This window comes from Rhinoderma darwinii, chromosome 10, assembly GCF_050947455.1.
Source record: "Rhinoderma darwinii isolate aRhiDar2 chromosome 10, aRhiDar2.hap1, whole genome shotgun sequence".
NCBI lineage: Eukaryota > Metazoa > Chordata > Amphibia > Anura > Rhinodermatidae > Rhinoderma > Rhinoderma darwinii.
This window is the reverse complement of record NC_134696.1, coordinates 100,671,181-100,689,828: the sequence shown is the minus strand read 5'-3', so window position 1 is coordinate 100,689,828 and position 18,648 is coordinate 100,671,181. Positions and strand designations below refer to the sequence as shown.

The 18,648-nt window shown below is 39.8% G+C and overlaps 1 protein-coding gene across 2 annotated transcripts in view; it reads left to right on the top strand.

Moving 5' to 3' along the window:
• The window catches only part of LOC142662275 (G protein-activated inward rectifier potassium channel 4-like), a 75,342-nt gene that overhangs the window by 40,829 nt on the left and 15,865 nt on the right, over positions 1 to 18,648 (top strand). For both annotated transcript variants that reach the window (XM_075840408.1, XM_075840406.1), the window contains one exon: positions 17,670 to 18,626. In XM_075840408.1, the coding sequence (XP_075696523.1) occupies positions 17,690 to 18,626 (937 nt within the window). In that variant the 5' untranslated portion in view covers positions 17,670 to 17,689. The remainder of the gene's footprint in view (positions 1 to 17,669; positions 18,627 to 18,648) is intronic.

The window sequence follows — 18,648 nt, the reverse complement described above, 5'->3', positions numbered from 1 at the left end:
AATACTGCCTCCTATATACAAGAATATAACGACTATAATACTGCCCCCTATGTACAAGAATATAACTACTATAATACTGCCCCTATATACAAGAATATAACTACTATAATACTGCCCCTATATACAAGAATATAACTACTATAATACTGCCTCCTATATACAAGAATATACCTACTATAATACTGCCCCCTATATGCAAGAATATAACTACTATAATACTGCCCCTATATACAAGAATATAACTACTATAATACTGCCTCCTATATACAAGAATATACCTACTATAATACTGCCCCCTATATACAAGAATATAACTACTATAATACTGCTCCTATATACAAGAATATAACTACTATAATACTGCTCCTATACACAAGAATATAACTACTATAATACTGCCCCTATATACAAGAATATAACTACTGTAATACTGCCCCCTATATACAAGAATATAACTACTATAATACTGCCCCTATATACAAGAATATAACTACTATAATACTGCCTCTATATACAAGAATATAACTACTATAATACTGCCTCCTATATACAAGAATATAACTACTATAATACTGCCCCCTATATACAAGAATATAACTACTATAATACTGCCCCTATATACAAGAATATAACTACTATAATACTGCTCCTATATACAAGAATATAACTACTATAATACTGCCCCCTATATACAAGAATATAACTACTACAATACTGCCCCCTATATACAAGAATATAACTACTATAATACTGCCCCCTATATACAGGAATATAACTACTACAATACTGCCCCCTATATACAAGAATATAACTACTATAATACCTCCCCCTATATACAAGAATATAACTACTACAATACTGCCCCCTATATACAAGAATATAACTACTATAATATTGCCCCCTATATACAGGAATATAACTACTATAATACTGCCCCCTATATACAAGAATATAACTACTATAATACTGCCCCCTATATACAAGAATATAACTACTATACTACTGCTCTCTATATGCAAGAATATAACTACTATAATACTGCACCCTATATACAAGAATATAACTACTATAATACTGCCACTATATACAAGAATATAGCTACTATAATACTTCCCCTATATACAAGAATATAACTACTATAATACTTCCCTCTATATACAAGGATATAACTACTATAATACTGTCCCCTATATACAAGAATATAACTATTATAATACTGCCCCCTATATACAAGAATATAACTACTATAATACTGCCTCCTATATACAAGAATATAACTACTATAATACTGCCTCCTATATACAAGAATATAACTACTATAATACTGCTCCCTATGTACAAGAATATAACTACTATAATACTGCTCCTATATACAAGAATATAACTACTATAATACTGCCTCATATATACAAGAATATAACTACTATAATACTGCTCCCTATATACAAGAATATAACTACTATAATACTGCTCCTATATACAAGAATATAACTACTATAATACTTATTCTATATATAAGAATATAACTACTATAATACTGCCCCTATATACAATAATATAACTACTATAACACTGTGGCGTATATACAAGAATATAACTACTATAACACTGTCCCGTATATACAAGAATATAACTACTATAATACTGCCTCTATATACAAGAATATAACTACTATAATACTGCCCCTGTTTACAAGAATATAACTACTATAATACTGCCCCTATATACAAGAATATAACTACTATAATACTGCCCCTATATACAAGAATATAACTACTATAATACTGCCCCTATATACAAGAATATAACTACTATAATACTGCCTCCTATATACAAGAATATAACTACTATAATACTGCTCCCTATTTACAAGAATATAACTACTATAATACTGCCCCCTATATACAAGAATATAACTACTATAATACTGCTCCCTATATGCAAGAATATAACTGCTATAATACTGCTCCTTATATGCAAGAATATAACTGCTATAATACTGCCCCTATATACAAGAATATAACTACTATAATACTGCCCCTATATACAAAAATATAACTACTATAATACTGCCCCCTATATACAAGAATATAACTACTATAATACTGCTTTTATATACAAGAATATAACTACTATAATACTGCGCCTATATACAAGAATATAACTACTATAATACTGCCCCTATATACAAGAATATAACTACTATAATACTGCCTCCTATATACAAGAATATAACTACTATAATACTGCTCCCTATATACAAGAATATAACTACAATAATACTGCCCCCTATATACAAGAATATAACTACTATAATACTGCTCCCTATATGCAAGAATATAACTGCTTCAATACTGCCCCTATATACAAGAATATAACTACTATAATACTGTCCCCTATATACAAGAATATAACTACTATAATACTGCCCCTATATACAAGAATATAACTACTATAATACTGCCCCCTATATACAAGAATATAACTACTATAATACTGCCCCCTATATACAAGAATATAACTACTATAATACTGCTTCTATATACAAGAATATAACTACTATAATACTGCGCCTATATACAAGAATATAACTACTATAATACTGCTCCCTATATACAAGAATATAACTACTATAATACTGCTCCCTATATACAAGAATATAACTACTATAATACTTGCCCTCTATATACAAGAATATAACTACTATAATACTGCCCCTATATACAAGAATATAACTACTATAATACTGCTCCCTATATACAAGTATATAACTACTATAATACTGCCCCTATATACAAGAATATAACTACTATAATACTGCTCCTATATACAAGAATATAACTACTATAATACTGTCCCCTATATACAAGAATATAACTACTATAATACTGCCCCTATATACAAGAATATAACTACTATAATACTGCTCCCTATATACAAGAATATAACTACTATAATACTGCCCCCTATATACAAGAATATAACTACTATAATACTGCTTCTATATACAAGAATATAACTACTATAATACTGCGCCTATATACAAGAATATAACTACTATAATACTGCTCCCTATATACAAGAATATAACTACTATAATACTGCCCCTATATACAAGAATATAACTACTATAATACTTCCCCTCTATATACAAGAATATAACTACTATAATACTGCCCCTATATACAAGAATATAACTACTATAATACTGCTCCCTATATACAAGAATATAACTACTATAATACTGCCCCCCTATGGGCAAGAATAAGAACGCAGTTCCCTATAGATGATCTGATCCCAGAGTTCTCTGATTATACAGTTTTTGGATGCCCGTTTTCTCTTTTCTCTTTTTTGTATTGTGTAAAGAGTTTGCTTGCATTATTCTGTGACTTTTGTTCCCGCAGTGAATAGATTCTGATATTACATACGTGACTTTGCTCAGTACTTGTTGATTTCCCAGCAGATGAAAGACTCCAAAAACATATTAATATATGTAAATATTGAGCGCGGACACTGTGACAAAGGATTTTAAGAGAGAAACCTTCTTATTAATGCGCCTCTTGTCAGCACCGGGCAGTGTATGCAGAGGCTTATATGACATAAATTTACATAAATCCACGTTCACATCTGATTTCATGCATTGTAAGAGATGACAAGTGACTTGCGGAGAATGGGAGTTGAGTTCAAAAGTGATCATTAAAGGGGTTTTCTCATTGTATAATGAAACGTATCTTGTTCATCCTCTGAAAGATGGACATTCTGTAGACCAGACTAGTACATTTTACCTGCATTAATACATTGTAGCAAACTATCATGACACCCAGCTGTCAATTTTCTCATACATTTCTAGGATCAATAACAGAGGAACGGTACAATGCAGAGTTCTAAGAAAAGATGTTCCAGAAATCTTATTTTATGGGGAACACAAGTATTTAGGTGACCAGTCATCTTTAACAGCACCATACATGACCCAGATAGTACCACCATACAGAGCCCAAATAATAATTCCATGAAGTGCCCAAATAACAGCACCATACATGACCCAGATAGTACCACCATACAGAGCCCAAATAATAATACCATGTAGTGCCCAAATAACAGCACCATACATGACCCAGATAGTACCACCATACAGAGCCTAAATAATAATACCATGAAGTTCCCAAATAACAGCACCATACATGACCCAGATAGTACCACCATACAGAGCCCAAATAATAATACCATGTAGTGCCCAAATAACAGCACCATACATGACCCAGATAGTACCACCATACAGAGCCTAAATAATAATACCATGAAGTTCCCAAATAACAGCACCAGACATGACCCAGATAGTACCACCATACAGAGCCCAAATAATAATACCATGAAGTGCCCAAATAACAGCACCATACATGACCCAGATAGTACGACCATACAAAGCTCAATTAATAATACCATGTATCACCCAAATAACAGCACCATACATGACCCACATAGTACCACCACACAGAGCCTAAATAATAATACCATGAAGTGCCCAAATAACAGCACCATACATGACCCAGATAGTACCACCATACAGAGCCCAAATAATAATACGATTAAGTGCCCAAATAATAGAACTATACATGACCAAGATAGTACCACCAATCAGAGCCCAAATAATAATAATACCATGAAGTGCCCAAATAAGAGCAAATACATGAACCAGATAGTACCACCAATCAGAGCCCAAATAATAATACCATGTAGTGCCCAAATAACAGCACCATACATGACCCATATGGTACCACCACACAGAGCCTAAATAATAATACCATGTAGTGCCCAAATAACAGCACCATACATGACCCAGATAGTACCACCAATCAGAAACCAAATAATAATACCATGTAGCGGCCAAATAATACCACCATACATGACCCAGATAGTACTACCACACAGAGCCTAAATAATAATACCATGTAGTGCCCAAATAATAGAACCATACATGACCTAAGTAGTACCATCATACAGAGCCCAAATAATAATACCATGAAGTGCACAAATAACAGCAACATACATGAGCCAGATAGTACCACCATACAGAGCCCAAATAATAATACAATGTAGTGCCCAAATAACAACCCTATACAGTCCCCAAATAATACCGCCACAGAGTGCCCAAATAACTCACATCCAATGTATGTCTATACTGATCCAGGAGGGGAATATAAGCAGATCGAATCAACCTGAAGGGTAAAGGACCATAGACGGTAGGGCACTAGCCCCGTTTGCGCCATTCTTGTCCTGGAGTATGGGGCCCCCTGCCACCGGATTTAAACATAGCCGATGGACACATGATCCCAAAGAAACCTGAACTGACAGGTTTAGGTGCACGCTCCAGAGAGCGCAGGACATTTTGTTCTCTGGGCTTGTAGCTTTATTTACACTTCAGCGCATATCGGTGGAACAACATAAATGTATTTTAAATGGGAATTTTGTTCCTTGGAGGGTTGTGCAGCTCTCACAGATGATCTTATGCATCAGGTTAGAAGTTACCCCTGTAATTGACAGGAATGCTTTTCTGAGCGCCGCTGCTCTCCCCTCATCGTGCTACGCCACAGCGCACACACAGGATTTGATCTTAATATATATTGTCTCGGCTACGAGGTTCCCCTACGGACTATGACGGCGGCTGTCAGCTGCTCTCCGATTTAACAAGTCTCGTCCAGGCCTGGCGTCGTGTATTCCTATAAGATGTGCATGAATACGCCACGGAGCGCTCAACCCCACTAATTGGAGCAGACGGTGGAAAACATCTGGGGATGGGAAGATGCTGACGAGGAGGCAGCTGTCGGGACGGTTATCTCAGCATAGTAACAAATTTTGCGGCAGATAGACGGGTCTATTAACAAGTAGCGGATATATGTCCGGGACGGATCCTACGCTGCATTAACCCCGTGGGACCTGGAAGTAGTTGATAAAGATATACTTCAGTCATTCCTCTTCTATCAGACTGTAAAAAAAAAACCTATTTAGCCATTCCTTAGTTACATCTGTTCCTGGGAAAGTTGGGTGTTAACAAATATGGCTACTATTGTACCTTCTACTAGGGTTTGTCACACTACTTTTCCATATTCCTGAATGACAAATCTGCCTGATTATGCAGTGATACAGTCTCCTACACAGATGCAAAATAAGGCAGACATGATGTTCAGTACCAATAAAGGTGGGTGGGGGTAAATGTTTTCTGTGGATTTCAGCATATTTGCACTTACTAGGTACATTACCTCAATACTGCCATACAGTGCCAACATAATACCACCGTTCAGTGACCTATATAATACTGACATACAACACCTAAATAATACTACCATACAGGGGCTAAATTATACTGCCATACAGTGCCAACATAATAGTTGCACACAGTCCCTACATAATAGTACGATACACTGCCTATATAATACTGTCATACAGTGCCTACATAATACTGCCATACAGTACCTAGAGCCATACAGTACCTACATAATGCTGCCATACAGCGCGTATATAATACTGCCATACAGTACCTACATAATACAGTGCCTACATAATGCTGCCATACAGCGCGTATATAATACTGCCATACAGTGCCTACGTAATACTGCCTACATACAGTACCTAGAGCCATACAGTGCCTACATAATGCTGCCATACAACGCCTACATAATACTGCCATACAGCGTCTAAATAATACTGCCATACAGCGTCTACATAATACTGCCATACAGCGTCTACATAATACTGCCATACAGTGCCTACATAATACTGCCATACAGCGCCAACATTATAGTGCCATACAATGCCTACATAATACTGCCATACAGTGCCTATATAATACTGCCATACAGAACCTACATAATTCTGCCATACAGTGCCTATATAATACTGCCATACAGAGTCTACATAATTCTGCCATACAGCATCTGTATAATACTGCCATACAGTGCCTACATAATACTGCCATACAGCACCTACATAATACTGCCATACAGCACCTACATAATACTGCCATACACTACCTACATAATACTGCCATACAGTGTCTACATAATACTGCCATACAGCACCTACATAATACTGACATACAGTGCCTACATAATACAGCCATACAGTGCCTACATAATACTGCCATACAGTGCCTACATAATACTGCCATACAGTGCCTACATAGTACTGCCATACAGTGCCTACATAATACTGCCATACAGTGTCTACACAATACTGCCATGCAGTGCCTACATAATACTGCCATACATTTCCTACATAATACTGCCATACAGTGCCTACATAATACTGCCATACAGTGTCTACATAATACTGCCATACATTTCCTACATAATACTACCATACAGTGCCTACATAATACTGCCATACATTTCCTACATAATACTACCATACAGTGCCTACATAATACTGCCATACAGTGCCTACATAATACTACCATACAGTGTCTACATAATACTGCTATACAGTGCCTACATAATACTGCCATACATTTCCTACATAATACTACCATACAGTGTCTACATAATACTGCCATACATTTCCTACATAATACTACCATACAGTGCCTACATAATACTGCCATACATTTCCTACATAATACTGCCATACAGTGTCTACATAATACTGCCATACAGTGCCTACATAATACTGCCATACAGTGTCTACAGAATACTTCCATGCAGTGCCTACATAATACTGCCATACATTTCCTACATAATACTACCATACAGTGCCTACATAATACTGCCATACAGTGCCTACATAATACTGCCATACAGTGTCTACATAATACTGCCATATAGTGCCCACATAATACTGCCATACAGTGTCTACATAATACTGCCATACAGTGTCTACATAATACTGCCATACAGTGTCTACATAATACTGCCATACAGTGTCTACATAATACTTCCATGCAGTGCTTACATAATACTGCCATACAGTGTCTACATAATACTGCCATACAGTGTCTACATAATACTGCCATACAGTGTCTACATAATACTGCCATACAGTGCCTACATAATACTGCCATACAGTGCCTACATAATACTGCCATACAGTGCCTACATAATACTGCCATACAGTGCCTACATAATACTGCCATACAGCGCCCACATAATACTGCCATACAGTGCTTACATAATAGTGCCATACAGTGCCTACATAATACTGCCATACAGTGCCTACATAATACTGCCATACAGTGTCTACATAATACTGCCATACAGTGTCTACATAATACTTCCATGCAGTGCCTACATAATACTGCCATACAGTGTCTACATAATACTGCCATACAGTGTCTACATAATACTGCCATACAGTGTCTACATAATACTGCCATACAGTGCCTACATAATACTGCCATACATTTCCTAAATAATACTGCCATACAGAGTCTACATAATACTGCCATACAGTGCCCACATAATACTGCCATACAGTGCCTACATAATACTGCCATACAGTGTCTACATAATACTGCCATACAGTGTCTACATAATACTGCCGTACAGTGCCTACATAATACTGCCATACAGTGCCTACATAATACTACCATACAGTGTCTACATAATACTGCCATACAGTGCCTACATAATACTGCCATACAGTGCCTACATAATACTGCCATACAGTGCCTACATAATACTGCCATACAGTGCCTACATAATACTGCCATACAGTGCCTACATAATACTGCCATACAGCGCCCACATAATACTGCCATACAGTGCTTACATAATAGTGCCATACAGTGCCTACATAATACTGCCATACAGTGCCTACATAATACTGCCATACATTTCCTACATAATACTGCCATACAGTGCCTACATTATAGGGCCATACAATACACACTGCATAGATAATGGTACCATACAGTGAACACATAGTAGTGCCATGCACTGAGTTGATAATTTCCCACCTGGCACCACGTTCATCACAACCCCCTAGGAAGTAAACTTAGATCAGAGCACATGCAGATCATTTACTAGCGATCACGCCAGGACAGTTGCCTCTTTTGCCCCGGCTATGATTCAGATTACACCTAGTCCAGCCTCTATTTACTATAATAAGGCTATAACAGCAGAGATCTAGCGGCGGTCGGATTAGGAGTCGGCACAGAGATGAGGTAGAGAATTTTAAAATATTTATTCAGTTTTTCTTCTCCGTGTTCCTGATCATCTTCAACCATAACTACTGCACCCCGAAGAATCATCTGTCCTCAGTGCACTCCGGTTGTTGGTCTGCAAGCCTCACACATGATCTCCGACAACCTTATTCCCACGCTCTTGCTGCCAGTAAAGACATTAAATAGCTGCAACCATTTCACTTTATTTAAAGATTCAATTCATTCCACTTGAAAGCAGAAAAAGACGGATATTTCGTCTATAAGCGGCGGCGCTTTCCACACTGGCCAACCTGGCATCTGGTACCAGGAGCGTTCTCTGACAAACAGTTATTTTCACATCTCTCTCCATTAATAGGATTGTGCCAAGTATATAAGTGACGCCTTTATTATACACTGAATGGGTTTTAATGAAGGCTGGACGCTGCCCGTCGTCTTGGCAAATCCTCTGAAACACACAAGAACTGATTGGAGAGAACCAACGTGGCAAGAACGACCATCTGTGATTCCTCCAATGCCAGGCTGCGGGCTAACATGAAGCTTTAGATCTGCCAGTGCTGAAGGGCAGTGCCACCTGCTGCAGGCTGTGGTACCTGCTAAGCAAAAGGGTGGGTGGTGATGCCCATCGGGTTGCTTGATTTACTCCAACTCCAGCATCTGAGTCAAAAAATAAAAAGGCTGCAGAATGACAAACCTCGCAGGATTGTGCACCCCAGCACCAAATATCTGATTCATGAACCCCACTTTATCTCCATCCTTACAGAATATGTCCACAGTTAAATTAAATATATAAATATAAACTACATACATATAACTTATTACACAATTCTGATTATTATTATGATTATTATTATTATTATTATTATTATTAAAAACAGTCAGCAAGCATGTCATCACTCTCTCCCTTTAATAGTAGGGGGCAGCTATTTTCTCCTACATCAGATGATTGTGCATTGACTGGTGTAAAGATTACAGTTCCAGAATGCAAATCACCAAAGTAAGGTCTGTGTAGGACATTATGCAAACAAGGGATGCTAGGAGATTTTAGCTATGAAGTCTGCAGGATTGTAAATGCTGCTCTGGAGAATAATACAGGATGTAACTCAGGATCAGTACAGGATAAGTAATGTAATGTATATACACAGTGACTCCACCAGCAGAATAGTGAGTGCAGCTCTGGAGTATAATACAGGATATAACTCAGGATCAGTACAGGATAAGTAATGTAATGTATGTACACAGTGACTCCACCAGCAGAATAGTGAGTGCAGCTCTGGAGTATAATACAGGATGTAACTCAGGATCAGTACAGGATAAGTAATGTAATGTATGTACACAGTGACTCCACCAGCAGAATAGTGAGTGCAGCTCTGGAGTATAATACAGGATGTAACTCAGGATCAGTACAGGATAAGCAATGTAATATATGTACACAGTGACTCCAGCAGAATAGTGAGTGCAGCTCTGGAGTATAATACAGGATGTAACTCAGGATCAGTGCAGGATAAGTAATGTAATGTATGTACACAGTGACTCCACCAGCAGAATAGTGAGTGCAGCTCTGGAGTATAATACAGGATGTAACTCAGGATCAGTACAGGATAAGTAATGTAATGTATGTACACAGTGACTCCACCAGCAGAATAGTGAGTGCAGCTCTGGAGTATAATACAGGATGTAACTCAGGATCAGTACAGGATAAGCAATGTAATATATGTACACAGTGACTCCAGCAGAATAGTGAGTGCAGCTCTGGAGTATAATACAGGATGTAACTCAGGATCAGTGCAGGATAAGTAATGTAATGTATGTACACAGTGACTCCACCAGCAGAATAGTGAGTGCAGCTCTGGAGTATAATACAGGATATAACTCAGGATCAGTACAGGATAAGTAATGTAATGTATGTACACAGTGACTCCACCAGCAGAATAGTGAGTGCAGCTCTGCAGTATAATACAGGATATAACTCAGGATCAGTACAGGATAAGTAATGTAATGTATGTACACAGTGACTAAACCAGCAGAATAGCGTGTGCAGCTCTGGAGTATAATACAGGATGTAACTCAGGATCAGTACAGGATAAGTAATGTAATGTATGTACACAGTGACTCCACCAGCAGAATAGTGAGTGCAGCTCTGCAGTATAATACAGGATATAACTCAGGATCAGTACAGGATAAGTAATGTAATGTATGTACACAGTGACTACACCAGCAGAATAGCGTGTGCAGCTCTGGAGTATAATACAGGATGTAACTCAGGATCAGTGCAGGATAAGTAATGTAATGTATGTACACAGTGACTCCACCAGCAGAATAGTGAGTGCAGCTCTGGAGTATAATACAGGATATAACTCAGGATCAGTACAGGATAAGTAATGTAATGTATGTACACAGTGACTACACCAGCAGAATAGCGTGTGCAGCTCTGGAGTATAATACAGGATGTAACTCAGGATCAGTACAGGATAAGTAATGTAATGTATGTACACAGTGACTCCACCAGCAGAATAGTGAGTGCAGCTCTGGAGTATAATACAGGATGTAACTCAGGATCAGTACAGGATAAGCAATGTAATATATGTACACAGTGACTCCACCAGCAGAATAGTGAGTGCAGCTCTGGAGTATAATATAGGATGTAACTCAGGATCATTACAAGAGCAGTAATGAAATAGACTTACAAAGTGATTCAATTTAAGTTCTGCCCATAAAATGCTGTGATTTAAATGTTTGGCATAAATTAAAAAACAGTCTATTCATTTACTACATCAGTGTGAGTGCAGTAATTATATTAAATCTGAAGACGGTGTGTGTCCTCCCATTGAGCGACCAAAACAAAAAAAATGCAAAGTATGAATCCAGCCTAAAGGTGCTTTCACACATGCTGTCATTCATGTGAATGTTACTTTGACATGTACCACCTACCTAAACATTGCTGCAGACCAAGTGCACCCCTTCACAGCCACAGTATTCCTTAAAGGGGTTTTCCACTACCGGACAACTAATGACCTATCCACCGGATAGTTCATCAGTATATGATCGGTGGGAGTCCAACACCAGGACCGTGCACCGATCATCTACTTTGGCTGCCTCTGGGGACCTGATGTACATGCCGGAAGCAGATGGCTCTGGCCACGGAATAGCGGCCAAGCTGCCGTACTGCAGTATTCAAGTGAATAGGAGCAGAGCTGGAGTTCGGCAGCACGGCCGCTATGCAATGTACAGAGCCAAATGCTTCCGCCTCCGTACATTGCACACTGTGCAACGACATCCGGTGCCCGCAGGCAGCCGAAGCAGCTGATCGGTGCGGGTGTCGGACCTGCACCGATGATATACTGATGACCTATCCGGCGGATAGGTCATCAGATGTCCGGTAGTGGAAAACCCCTTTAATTGCAGTGCCCTCTTTCAGCAGGATATATTTAAGCCTGTTGGACTTCTGGAGTTGGATCCCTTTGCCTGCTTTCTTCTGGGGGCTTTCAACAAATTTTGGGTTATCTGTGGGACTGTGTGCTGCATATCTGTGGCCAGACACTGATGTTGGGGGAGGGGGCCGGGCTCACAATCGTCGTTCTATTTCATTCCAAAGGTGTTGGATGGGGTTGAGGTCAGGACTCTGTGTGGCCAGTCAAGTTCTTCCATCCCCAAACTCACCCACGGCTTTATTGAACTCGCTGTGTGCTCTGGGGCGCAGTCATGCTGGAACTGTTACCCCAAAGTTGGAAGCTATAATTGTGTAAAATGTCTTTGTATGTTGTAGCATTAACCCTTCACTGGAAATAAGGGGCCAAACCCTGACAATTACACCTCCTCTACCACATGTAAGCATTATGCATTCCAGTAGGTAGCGCTCTCCTGGCATCCGCCAAACCCAGATTATTCCGCCATCAGGCTGTCAAATAGTGAGCGGTGACTTATCACTCCAGAGAACACAATGCTCCAGAGTCCATTGGCGGCGTGCTTTACACCACTCCAGCCGCTGCTTGGCATTGTGAATGGTGATCGTGTGTGCTGCGACCATGGAAACCCATTTCATGAACACACAGCTCCGGTGCTGATGTCACTTTCCGAGGCGGTGTGAAGCTCTGTAGCGAGTGATACAACAGAAGATAGGAGATTATTACCAAACATGCACTTCAGTACTCAACGGTCCCACTCTGTGAGTTACATGTACTGCTTCATGGCTGAGCTGTTGTCACCTTTAGTTGCCTTCGGTTTCTAATAATAACACTTACAGGTGACCAGTTAAATCTAGCAGATAATAATAACACAGGTGACCAGGGTAGATCTAGCAGATAATGATAATAATAACACTTACAGGTGACCGGGACAGATCTAGCAGATAATAATAACACTTACAGGTGACTGGGGCAGATCTAGCAGATAATAATAACATTTACAGGTGACCAGGGTAGATCTAGCAGATAATAATAACACTTACAGGTGACCGGGGCAGATCTAGCAGATAATAATAATACTTACAGGTGACCGGGGCAGATCTAGCAAATAATAATAAGACTTACATGTAACTGGGGCAGATCTAGCAGATAATAATATAACTTACATATGACTAGGGCAGATATAGCAGATAATAATACTTACAGGTGATCAGGGCAGATAGAGCAGATAATAATAACACTTACAGGCGACCGGAGAAGATCCAGCAAATAATAATAACACTTACAGGTGACCGGGATAGATCTAGCAGATAATTATAACACTTACAGGTGACCGTGGCAGATCTAGAATATACTAATAACACTTACAAGTGACTGGGGCAGATCTAGCAGATAATAATATATCTTACAGATGACCAGGGCGGATATAGCAGATAATAATAATGTAATGGCAGGAAGGAGGTGAAGGGAACAAGTGAGCCCTAATCTACCCACCGCCCTGTCCCTGCCTACTTGCAACGACCCGCCCTAGGCGACGGGGGACAACTTGGCGGCGGTCCCTACGCTGTCTAAGTGCAAGGGAGTACAAACAGGGAACACGCAAGGGAATACAGTAGCCCACGGAACGCCGCGAGGAAACGGAGCGGTGAATGAGCCAGTCAGGATCAGGAAGTAGTGGAGTATACAAACGGGAGCACGGAGCAGAAGCAAGCCAGGGGCAGAGCAACGCAGGATAAACGGAACTGAAGCAAGGCAGAAGCACGGCAGAAGCAGGCTGGAGCAAGGCAGCAGTGGGGCCAGGAATCCAAGAAGAATAACAAGCAAGGAGGAAGAGAAAACGGCAGGTATAAATGGACAGGGGGCGGAGCTAACTCTGACTGACCAGGCCGCGATAGGCTCTCCCACTCCTGAGCCTGCCACCCTGATTGGTGGGAGCAGGTGTCAGTCTCAGAGGTCTGGCCTCAGGTGTCGACTGATTAATCCTGGGAGTATACCCAGACGTAGTGCCTGGCAGATCCTTTACAAATAATACAGGTAAACAGAGCAGATATAGCAGATAATAATAATAATACTTACAGGTGACCGGGGCAGATTTAGCAGATAATATAAACACTTACAGGTGACTGGGATAGATCTAGCAGATAATAATAACACTTACAGGTGACTGGGGAAGATCTAGCAGATAATAATAAAATTTACAGGTGAACAGGGTAGATCTAGCAGATAATAATAACACTTACAGGTGACCGGGGCAGATCTAGCAGATAATAATAATTCTTACAGGTGACCGGGGCAGATCTAGCAGATAATAATAACACTTACAGGTGACTGGGGCAGATCTAGCAGATAATAATAACATTTACAGGTGACGGTGGCAGATAGAGAAGATAATAATAATAACACTTACAGGTGACGGGGCAGATTTAGCAGATAATATAAAAACTTACAGGTGACTGGGATAGATCTAGCAGATAATTATAGCACTTACAGGTGACGGTGGCAGATAGAGCAGATAATAATAATAACACTTACAGGTGACCGGGGCAGATCCATCAGATAATAACACTTACAGGTGACCGGAGAAGATCCAGCAGATAATAATAACACTTACAGGTGATCGGAGAAGATCCAGCAGATAATAATAACACTTACAGGTGAACGGGATAGATCTAGCAGATAATTATAACACTTACAGGTGACCGTGGCAGATCTAGCATATACTAATAACACTTACAAGTGACTGGGGCAGATCTAGCAGATAATATATCTTACAGGTGACCAGGGCAGATATAGCACATAATAATAATACAAGTAAACAGAGCAGATATAGCAGATAATAATAATAATACTTACAGGTGACCGGCGCAGATCTAGCAGATAATATATCTTACAGGTGACCAGGGCAGATATAGCACATAATAATAATACAGGTAAACAGAGCAGATATAGCAGATAATAATAATACTTACAGGTGACCAGGGCAGATCTAGCAGATAATAATAACACTTAGAGGTGAGCGGGGCAGATCTAGCAGATAATAATAACACTTACAGGTGACCGGGGCAGATCTAGCAGATAATAATAACACTTACAGGTGACCAGGGCAGATCTAGCAGATAATAATTATAATACTTACAGGTGACCAGGGCAGATCTAGCAGATAATAATAACACTTACAGGTGACCGGGCAGATCTAGCAGATAATAATAACACTTACAGGTGACCGGGCAGATCTAGCAGATAATAATAACACTTACAGGTGACCGGGCAGATCTAGCAGATAATAATAATAATACTTACAGGTGACGGGGCAGATCTAGCAGATAATAATAACACTTACAGGTGACCGGGCAGATCTAGAAAATCTGAAATCTCAAGAACTGACTTAAAGGAGACATCATATGACAACGTGTTGTGTAAAGTCACTAAGGTCTTCAGTATGACCCATACAATTAGCAATGTTTTCCTATGGAGATTGCATGGCTGTGTGCGTAATTTTATGCACTTCTTTAGAATGGTCTGAAACCCCTTTACTCAATATTTAGGAGCGGTGTCTACATACTTTTGGCCATATAGTGAAATGATTTACCAGGAGATGCCCAAGTAATTCCAGCATAGTCATATCACTATATATAATTGAATATATTTGTAAGCCCCTGGACTGTGAAGGTGATTTCACCCTGCGGTAAGGTAACACAATACCCCGTTTACGCCATGAATTCTCCATATGACGTTCGTACCTCGCAGACCTCACTCCAGCATCTGGACCCAGTCATCCCAATAATTTCCGCTCACAGACTTTGAATTCAGGTTCATGATGCATAAAAATCTAATAAAGATGATTACCATACTTCTTAAATATCTAATGCGGGGAGCGAGCGCTCGTATAGCCGGGATAAATTCTCGCATTAAATTATTTACATTAATTAATAATTAAAATTAATTAAATTCACACACCCTGACTGCCTAATTCTAGTGTCTTGTAAGATTAATTAGCGCCAGCTGCAATAAAATTGTTCATCTTTAATTAAAAGGGACATCAAATTTAAATTTATAGCGATTTCTCGGTGCTTCTAATAAAACAGAAATATGCCGAAAAAATTCTCGAATCTGATGTACGATTGATAATCTGGACTTGGTTGGTAATATGGAATACCATGACATCAAATCGATCTATTTTTTTTAATCGCTGCTACTCAGCTACTATACACACCCATAGAAGATCTGATTTAAAGGGAAAGTGTAACCTGCTTAAAAATTTGGCCAGTTTACAATATATTCTCAGTAGGGTGTGAATTCTGCATTAAAAATATCCCCTCTGTAAATATTCAAGGTCATCCGCTCTGTTTCAGCTGCCATTTACCTTATGCAATATCAACTATTGAGTCCGATGCAACACTGCCCCTAGTGGTAATATGCTTGAGTTGATGCAGAGCATACAAAATTGACACTCATTATGGTGTTAGGTTTTGCAACCCAGGAACAAAGGACCTGGTGTTTGTTTCACCCTCCGCCCCCTTTAAGCCGATACCCCACCTTCATGTTGACAATGCTGCCATTCCTCTGCAGAGTACTAGTCCTGTACAATTTTTTGCCACCCAAGACTGTGGCAGATCTCGCCAAGGGTCCCAAAGCAGCTGCATAGTCTGCCTTTATGGTATGTACACCATTGGTTTGTAGAGAAGGGAAAATTGAGCAGGTTCATACCCATGATCTAAATTGGACATGGAACCAAACTAAACCGGGACCCTCTTCTCCAAACGCCCCATAGCTGTCCACAAGACCATGGTGCGTCCTCTATGGGTCATCTTTGTAAAGGGCAGATGTCCTGGTCTTCATATACAATGTCTTATTGAGCCAATTCCTGATCATTCGGATAAATTAATTTCCACACCACGTTCCCAAGTTGTTCCCAACACAATGAAGGTTGCCGATCCGTTGCATTCAATTACAAGTCAATGTAATCTAATTTTAATGGAAATTCGTCCTAAGGTTTTTTTTTGCAACTATGTTTATAATTCCCAGGAAGAATTTACTAATGAAAAGGTTTGTGTAGAAAGGTTTGGGTGGAAGGAATTCTTTGATGTAACCGTAAGACGCTTGTGTCTTCCCAGGTCGGGAGTAATCAAGCTCCATGAATCCCACAGACAGGATGAACTCGTGCAAGTTTATGAACCAGGACATTGAAAGTCGAGGGATTAAGTTGCCCAAACAAGCAAAGAACCCTCCGGTTGTGCCGACCAACCGAACCATGGTAACGGCAGAACCGGAGAAGAGACGAAGGCAGAGGTACGTAGAGAAAGACGGGAAATGTAACGTTCACCATGGCAACGTCCGGGAGACCTACCGCTATCTGACAGACATATTCACTACCTTGGTGGACCTCAAGTGGAGATTTAATCTACTAGTCTTTACCATGGTCTACACCAGCACATGGATTTTCTTTGGATTCATTTGGTGGCTCATTGCCTACATCCGTGGAGACCTGGAACATACTGAGGATGAATCGTGGACTCCTTGCGTGGATAAGTTGAACGGTTTTGTATCTGCTTTCCTTTTCTCTATAGAGACAGAAACCACCATTGGTTATGGGTACAGGGTCATAACGGACAAGTGCCCAGAGGGAATCGTTCTTCTGCTGGTCCAAGCTATCCTTGGCTCCATAGTCAACGCCTTCATGGTGGGCTGCATGTTTGTAAAGATCTCCCAGCCAAAGAAACGGGCCGAGACCCTCATGTTCTCCCATATGGCTGTCATCTCTGTGAGGGACGGGAAGCTTTGTTTGATGTTTAGGGTGGGAGACCTGAGAAATTCACACATTGTGGAGGCGTCCATCAGAGCCAAGCTGATCAAGTCCAAACAAACTAAAGAGGGAGAGTTTATTCCTCTCAACCAGACGGACCTAAATGTGGGATTCGACACAGGAGACGACCGTCTCTTCCTGGTTTCCCCTCTTATTATCTGTCATGAGTTTAACGAGCATAGTCCTTTCTGGGAGATCTCCAAGGATCAGCTGGGAAAGGAAGAGTTTGAGATTGTGGTCATTTTAGAAGGAATGGTGGAAGCTACAGGTAAGATCCAAAGTATCCAACC